At 45.1% G+C, this 8,976-nt stretch overlaps 1 protein-coding gene across 1 annotated transcript; it reads right to left on the bottom strand.

Moving 5' to 3' along the window:
- Window positions 1–2,622: 2,622 nt before the first annotated feature.
- Window positions 2,623–8,729, bottom strand: LOC120024398 (N-myc proto-oncogene protein-like). Its single transcript, XM_038968640.1, has 3 exons — window positions 8,614–8,729; window positions 7,560–8,250; window positions 2,623–3,519 (listed from the first exon to the last, which is right to left on the bottom strand). The coding sequence occupies exons 2-3, from the start codon at window positions 8,227–8,229 to the stop codon at window positions 2,714–2,716; spliced, it is 1,476 nt and encodes a 491-aa protein (XP_038824568.1). The 5' UTR covers window positions 8,230–8,250; window positions 8,614–8,729; the 3' UTR covers window positions 2,623–2,713.
- Window positions 8,730–8,976: the final 247 nt, after the last annotated feature.

The following is an 8,976-nucleotide window of genomic DNA, read 5'->3' as shown; positions in this document are numbered from 1 at the left end:
GTGTTGACCAGACCAGAGAAAAAGGGTGTTGACCAGACTCCAGAGAGAAAGGGTGTTGACCAGACCAGAGAGAAAGGGTGTTGACCAGACTCCAGAGGTGTGTGTGTGTGACACGTGGCTGGCTGAAGTAGAGCGTGGCGAGAGGAGGGATGGGCGAGAGGAGAGGGTGGGGAAGGGGGAGTGGGAGGAAAGAGAAGGGGATGAAAGCCATGTGGTTGATGTTTGTAAATAGTATACAGCGTTGCTCTGGTATTGTAGCGGGGAGGAGGGAAGAGAGATCAGTAGACAGGCCACACATGAGCAGGGACACAGAAATCACTCGCACACACTAAAACAGAGACATACACACATGCACACACACACAGACACACACAAATAAATCAAAACACTCACTCACGCTCGCTGCCTGCCACTCCGCAGCTGCGCCAGTTTCCATGGCAACGGTGGCGAAAGATGTTGGAAGAGCAGAGTGTGTGTGTGTGTTCATATCCACTTGAAGTGTGTGTGCGAGTGGTTGTGGTGAGATTTATATGGATTGCTGAGGCAATGGATTCTAAGGACTCAGCTCTTTTCCCTTTGAGAGACAAACACTAGTCTGTCAGGGCAGTCAAATAAACAGAGATGGTAAGACAGGAGCTGGATGGGGCTCTTAAAGGGCAATTCCACCAATTTTCATTATCTCCCGCACCATACCAGTGTCCACACAGGTGAAAAAAAGGCGATTCTATGATCTGTGGTTAAAAAGAGAAGAAGAAAAGGCCCTAAAGAATGCTTCTCTGTGACATCACAGGCTAGGATTAAAAGTAAGAAAAACAATGATTTTCAAAACCTGCAACTAGTTTCTAGCTCGAGGGAGGGAGTTTTCTTGCTCCCCACGTCCTCGCGTATCTCATAGTTTTTAAAAATCATTGTTTTTCAAATTATTTAATTTCTTTATACAAAATGTAGAAATGGGCTGTTTTCACATATGTTGACACTGGTATTGTGCTGGAGATAATGAAACTGAGGTTGAAAAGTGGTGGAGTTAACTTTAAATGATACAACCCCTACTCAGACAGAAACAGTAGAGAAACCTGCTATTGATTTATATTATATTACATGTTTGCTTTGGCAATGTTACTTCTCACATTTTTCATGACAATAAAGCTTCTTGAATTGAAAGTGAGTGAGTGAGACAGTCAGAAAGAGAGACAGAGATATTTAAATACTTCCACTGATGTGTTGTCCACAGTATCAGTGACAACGAATGATTCATGTCCACACAGAGGTGTTGATTTTCAATGTCTATTTATTTGTCAAAATGAGGTATTTCAAAGTGCTGAGTTGGAGCACTACATGTAAATTATATGAATGAAAAAAACCATCTTATATCCGCTCACCCAGAAAGTTCTATAAACCCGACAGTTACAAATATTTAAACAAATGGAGAGAAATAAAGAGAAAGGGTGATAAAACACATTTTGATAGAGAGAGGAAGAAAAATGGACGAGATAAAGAGATATCTACCGAGAACTCATTTTCCGTACGAAAATATAACTATCAAATTTAGTATGTATCACAGTCACACTAAAGGGTAATAAAGGTGTAGAATTAGAATCATGGTACAATACAAAGCAGGGGGAAAAAAAGTTTTATATTACAAAGTTTCATTGCCCTCGAGGCATTGCAGTACTTTTTTAATAAAGTTTCCAGTCTAGTTATTGGCAGCTTTTGGACATAAAATGTATAAAAACTCAAAGATAAAAATGTATATAAAACAAGGCAGATTCTGAGTGTATTTGTCTGTTATTTACAGTAGTTATTTACAAAAGTGTCGGCTAGCAAGGTGCACATTATACCGTGGTTTCCTGGTGTACTAGTGTCTTCCGTTTGCAGTGGTGAAGGCGTAGAAAGCATTTTCTGCTACTAAATGTGAACTTTGAACTCTCCAACCAACTCTGATGCTATGCCCAGTGTGTATTCATTAGGCACACAATGGAGCAAAATGGAATGAAACAGAGAGGGAATACCTGATCGTGTCCATTGAGAAATGCTTATTTTCACTTTCCGTTGCAAAACATTTTGCCACGATGTGACCTCATGAACAAGACCCCTTTGAAAGTCACCTGGTTTGGGTTAGGGCTATAAGTGTCACATTGAGTACAACAAGAAACAACAAGAAATAGAGAGAGGCTCCCTCTCTTCTTTCCTTCTCCTCCCTCCTTCTATTCTCTTCTTTCCTTCTTCTCAATGTGACCGGATTGAAAAAACGTAGAACCCTAAACATTCTTAACGTCAACAAATGTGCAAAAAAAGTGGCGTCAGTGAATGTCCCGTCCACCCCGTCATTTGTCACTCACGTGTTTGTGTGTGTGTGCGCGCGTGTGTGTGTGTATATACATATATATAAGTTGAGACAAAGCGAGGGGGAGGGGGGTCATCTGGGTGTGTCTGAGTGTATATATGTGTGTGTGTGTGTGTGTGTGTGTCCGTGTGTATATATCAAATATATCAAATGTTATTTGTTACATGTGCTGAATACAACAGGGAAATGCTTACTTACAAGCCCTTAACCAACAATGCAGTTTTAAGAAAAGCATTTTTTATATGTGTGTGTGTGTCTATGTGTGAGTGTGCGTGTGTGCGTGCGTGTGTGCGTGTGTGTGTGTCTATGTCTGTGTGTCTATGTCTGTGTGTATATGTATATGTATGCGTCATGTGCCACTAAAAAGTCTTAGCAAGTCCTGGCCTGCTCGAGTCGCTTCATTAGCTGTTGCCTCCGCGCCTGCAGCCTGTCCTTCTCCTGAGTCAGCCGCAGTTCGTCCGTCTCCAGCGACGACACATACTCCGCCGCTTTCTTCAAGATCAGCACCTTGGCCGCCTTCTCGTTCCTCGCCAGCTCGGGCACATGATCGCGGAGCGTGAGGAAACTTGAGCGCAGGTCGTTGCGCCGCTGGCGTTCAAGGATGTTGTGGTTTCGCCGCCGTTCGGAGTCTTCGGAGTCGGAGTTACCGGAGGAGCCGCCGCGTGGGCTACTGGCACCGCTGGCGTGGCGTTTGGATCTAGAACCCGCCATTGTTGATGATGGCACAGTCAGGGAGCCGCAGAATGTTGAGGATGATAGCGATGATGATGATGATGAAGAGGGGGCACGGGAGTATTGACGAGGAGCGTTAGAGGACTTGTGTTTCTTGGAGGGGGGCGCGTGGTCGTCGTCGGAGGCGTACGGCGAGGGAGCAGCGTAGTTGTGCTGCTGCTGGTGGACCGAGCTCCGCTTGAGGATCAACTCCTGCCCATGACAGTTTGACCCCGCAGTCCCCCGGTTGCTGACGAATCGGCTCACGACACCAGATGAGGCCACGGCCCCAGAAGCGGTGCCTGTCTTCGACCTCACCGAGATGGTGACCGTGCCAGTCGCCATGGGCGACAAGCCACGCCGCTTCTCCACAGTGACCACATCGATCTCTTCGCCGTCTGAGTCGTCATCGTCCTCCTCCTCATCTTCCTCCTCATCTTCGTCATCATCTTCATCATCTTCTTCTGGGAAAGGAAATAAGAAGTGTGAGTTGGTTAATCGTTCTGACTCACCAACTGCGGGAACTATGTCACCTATGTGTGCTCACAGGTGACAGGTCAAATCAAATTAATTGGTCACATAGACATGGTTAGCAGATGTGAGTGTAGTGAAATGCTTGTGCTTCTAGTTCGGACAGTGCAACAATATCTAACAAGTGATATCTAACAATTCTACCTGTGTAAAGGAATGGAATAAGAATATATACATATATGGATGAGCAATGTCAGAGCTGCATAGGCTAAAATGCAATAGATAGTATAGAAACAGTATATACATATGAGATGGGTAATGGTGTGTGTGTGTGTGCATGTGTGTGCGTGTGTGTGCGCATGTGTGTGTGTGTGTGCGTGTGTGTAGATGCCTGTCAGCGTTCATGCTCACGTGTGTGTGTGTGTGTGCGCACGTGCGTGTGCGTGGGAAAAGTGAGAGCATTGCTCAACTCTCAGCTCTAGACTACTCTTACTGCTGACAGTCAGTCACTAATCTAGCCCACAGGCTTTTTACATGCTTCATCTTGTAGACTAGCCGGATTCTTTCCTGTTTTTCAGGCTATTCCTGCTAATCTTTATCCTCTACAGTTTGAATGTTTGAGTTGTGTCCCTGTTCACTTGAAAAGGTTCTGACATCCCCAGTTAGGCAGTTAGTGATGATGAAACGAGATATGCAAAGCATTTAACAGTCATATTCCTGATCAGTTTTATCTTGAGGTGTTTCAAAAAAAAGTAAGTTGACCTTTTTCAATATTTACCGGCTTCTTTATCTTTAGTACACCCGAGCTAAGACATTACAGCCGTGACTTATCAGAAGACGTATCATATAATACAAATAAAGGAATAGAAATAATCATGTGCAGGCCTCTTTGAAGTTGTAAGAAGAGGAAGTGGCGGATCGTGAAGCGGCAGGTGATTGAGGCCGGCAGCGCCAGTTAAAATGCCTTTGTGAAAACAGCTATCATTATCAGCTAAGTCGTTCATAAAGCAGTGAGCCATTTTACAGCTTACTGTAACCCACTTCTCACGGCCAACCCCTCGGGAGGCAGTCTCTCTCTCTCTCACACACACACTGAGAAGTTGGCACGGGAATCAAAACACAACCACACCACAGGTTCTCAGCTGGGTGGTTATGGGGATGTCTGGCCTCTCCTCCTCTTTTCTCCCTCTCCTCCCCCCTCTCCTCCTATTTTCTCTCTTTCTCCTCTTTTCCCTCTCTCCTCTCCTCTTTTCCCTCTCTCCTCTCCTCTTTTCCCTCTCTCCTCTCCTCTTTTCTCTCTCCTATTTTCTCCCACTCTCTCTCTAGACAGACCACATGTGAAGCTGAGACAGCCTGGGCAATTTGATATTTGGCTCAGAGGGAAAGGGGGTAGGGTAGTACTAGTGAGTCTATCTCTAGGGGTAGATGTCAATAGTATAAAGTGACATCCTCTCCTCGTCTCCTTTCCTCATCCTGCAATGATGTGAAAGAGCTGGTCTGGTGAAAGCCAACACCTGGTTTTCCAAAATATCAGTGCAGATGAAGACGAGAGGGTGAAGTGAGGGAGCCACTTTAAACTATTGACATGTATCCTTCATGAATAATGTACAGATACACATGTCACAGGTGCCTTTGGCTTCCAAGTATACTGTAGGCTATCATACTGTAAGCTATCATAATGCAGACTATCATACTGTAAGCTATCATACTGTAAGCTATCATAATGCAGACTATCATACTGTAAGCTATCATACTGTAGGCTATCATACTGTAAGCTATCATAATGCATACTATCATACTGCAGTCTATCATGCTGTAGGCTAACATACTGCAGGCTATCATACTGTAGGCTATCATACTGTAAGCTATCATACTGTAGGCTATCATATTGCAAGCTATCATACTGTAGGCTATCATACTGTAAGCTATCATAATACAGACTATCATACTGCAGGCTATCATGCTGTAGGCTAACATACTGCAGGCTATCATACTGTAGGCTATCATACTGAAGGCTATCATAATGCAGACTATCATACTGCAGGCTATCATACTGTAGGCTAACATACTGTAAGCTATCATAATGCAGACTATCATGCTGTAGGCTAACATACTGCAGGCTATCATAATGCAGAATATCATGCTGTAGGCTATCATAATGCAGGCTATCATACTGTAAGCTATCATAATGCAGACTATCATGCTGTAGGCTATCATACTGCAGGCTATCATAATGCAGAATATCATGCTGCAGGCTATCATAATGCAGAATATCATGCTGTAGGCTAACATACTGCAGGCTATCATGCTGTAGGCTAACATACTGCAGAATATCATGCTGTAGGCTATCATAATGCAGACTATCATGCTGTAGGCTATCATAATGCAGAATATCATGCTGTAGGCTATCATAATGCAGAATATCATGCTGTAGGCTATCATAATGCAGACTATCATGCTGTAGGCTAACATACTGCAGGCTATTATAATGCAGAATATCATGCTGTAGGCTATCATAATGCAGAATATCATGCTGTAGGCTATCATAATGCAGAATATCATGCTGTAGGCTATCATAATGCAGAATATCATACTGCAAGCAATCATACTGTAAGCTATCATAATGCAGAATATCATGATGTAGGCTATCTAATAAGTGTTTTATGTGTCAGCATTTGATTCTAGAGTCATTCCTCTATCTGATATTGGGGGCCAAATGCAGGGGGCCTATTCTGTGACTATTGGTATTTAGCATGGATAGGGTATCTGAAGGTATCTATATAGACACCGTCTATATCTGCCTTTCAAGCATGCGGTGTGTCTACAATTCTATTTTATGGTGAGGTAAGCTCGGATAAAAGACAGAGAGACGCGACTTAACACTGCCAGCGTCAGAAGAGGCCCTAGCAAATGTTTTTATCTCCAGGCTGGCGGGGCAGCGGGGGGGGTGGTGGAGCGGCGCCAGAGAGACAGCTGTCGAGATGGGAGCGCCTGTTCAAAGCTGTCAGCCCCCTAAAGAAAATGGGCTCTCCCCCTCCTCTTCTCTCCAGCTCTCTTTCTTTCGCCCGCGGGCCGGTCAAAGGGGGTGTGTTTTGGCAAGGCACTATAGCTCGAGCCTCGAGGCGGCGCTGCCAAGTTGGAAGTCTTTCTCTTTTTTTACTACCGTTTCACAGACGCGCCACAAAGAACTATAGTAAAGACTCACGTGGGTTTTTCGTAGGCCTACCAGACTTCCGTGGTAGTTGCCAAACGATACATGTATGCTCAACGAAGTTGGACCATTTAAGAATGTTCGAAGAACCTATTATCCTGTTATTACAAAGGTTTTATTGTCCACTTTGTTGTTATCGACCGACCCCCCTTTACAAACCACACCCACACACATCCTCAACACCGAACACAATAGTCGCTATAAATGGCATTTTACAAAATGACGTCTAGTTTACCCGGGTTGAACATTGAGTAGGCCTAAGCAATTTCACACCTATGGAGCCCTAGGTATTTCCAAATCCTTGCGTAAAGTGCTTAATCATAGCCTCCAACGAACCTTATCAATAAGTCCGTTTACTTCTGTATGTCTGCTTGCACGGAGGCATCAAGTAGAGCCTACATTGCCCTTTACAACCCGTGTGTCTAGTTGTTCGGTGTCTTTTTGTTGGATGCCAACTGGGTCTAAATCAGTAATGCACACAATCCTCCAATTTTACAGCTATCTGCCGGATGAAGCGCCTGCCTATTACATAAACCCTCTCACGCACTGTCACCACCATTTACTGTCGGCATGTGGAAAGTAACTACGTAATCCGATTCTGTGCCTGTCATATGAACTTTCAATCACCCCAATTAGCACTAGCCTAATAATAATAACAATAATAACAATAATAATGTAGCAGAATGACGTCAATTCAACAAAATAAAACTGGGTATGTGGATGAGTATTGTGTTATTGGGCTATCTGCTGTTGTACTGTAGGCACTGTAACCAAAACAAAAGCTATTGTGCGCATTCATCCTCGCCAAAGGTATCTGCTTACCGGAGTCGCTCGGAGTTTCCTCTGCGCTACAGTGGGCAGAAGTGGCGGGGGCCGTCCCAGGTGAACATCTGCTGCTGCTGCTACCGTTTCTTTTGTTGATGGGGAAAGGGAAGACTATGGTGGGGTCCACACTCAGCTCCGGCGCCTTGGTTGTGATGGCGGCGGCGGTAGTGACATTTTTACTAACTCCACAGGCAGCCGCGGTGGAGATGGCTTTGCCTAGCTTTTCTGTGACCACCCTCTGGAGCTTTTCCCTGGCCGAGAAGCCGCTCCACATACAGTCCTGAATGATAATGGAGTTGGGGTTACTATCCAAAACGGAGCAGCCGCCGAACAGGTCTCCGTCCGACGCGCCCCAAATATCGTCTTCGGGCAGAAACAGGAGCTCTGAAGCCCAGTCGCAGCCCAGCGGGTCGCCTAATCCAAAACCCATTGGACCTGCCGCCGAGTCGCCCCTGTCCCCCCCGGACGCGAAGGCCAGCTCCCCCGGTAGCGCCGCTCGGCTCGGGGAGAGGGGCGGCGTGGGCAGCAACTCGAATTTCTTCCAGATGTCCTCTCCGGGTGGCGCAGAGTCGGGACCGCAGAAATAGAAGTCATCCTCACCCGGGTAGAAGCAGGGTTGTAGAGAGTCGAACTCCATATCGGAATTTTTACCTATAATCGCCGGCATTTTATCCCACACTTGGAAAGCCTGCAAAGAGGGATAGTTTAGACACAATGGAATAAGACACACACCAACATAAAGTTCCTATCGAAAAGACCAGATAACTAACACCTTATGCACAACATTCTACAGTCAGTCCTAAAAGTCTTACAAATCCATTGGAAAGCACGGAGGCCAGTGCGCGTAAAATGTGTGGAAAGTCAGCTTTCCACACTTCTTGGCATTATTCACACAATAATACCACAGTGGGCAATTATAATAAGTATTAAAACACATATCTATGTTAAAGTCACATGACAATTCAATTCGTTTTAAGGATGACCATTTTGGAGTCAAAATAGAGAGAAAAATGTAAGCGACAATTTCCCCCAAATATTGAAAGATGCTCACCTCGCGTTGACTGAGGTTGTGGTGTGAGTCGTGTTTTCTCGAATCTCTCTCGCAGTTCAGTGATAAACTAGATTAGGAGCACACATCTACTCTTGTGTCGCACAGACAGATCTCTGACACGCATTGTGCTGGGCTACGGAGTGTTATAGCCGACACTCAAATCTCTCTCTGAGTTGGAGGCAAGACTCCACCCACTTAGGGGCGGGGTGAGTGTGGTAGACTGCAGCGCTGCGGCGTGAGGCCGACGGGCTGGCTGTGTAGGCTCCTATAGGGTCGTCACTAGTTACCACTGCCACAAAGTCATAAACCCCGCAATTTCAACAATTTATATTCTTAAAATGTGATTTTAAACCTAACCCTAAC

Source organism: Salvelinus namaycush, chromosome 29 (assembly GCF_016432855.1).
Source record: "Salvelinus namaycush isolate Seneca chromosome 29, SaNama_1.0, whole genome shotgun sequence".
Taxonomy (NCBI): Eukaryota; Metazoa; Chordata; class Actinopteri; order Salmoniformes; family Salmonidae; genus Salvelinus; species Salvelinus namaycush.
This window is presented reverse-complemented; position numbering and strand designations above follow the sequence as displayed.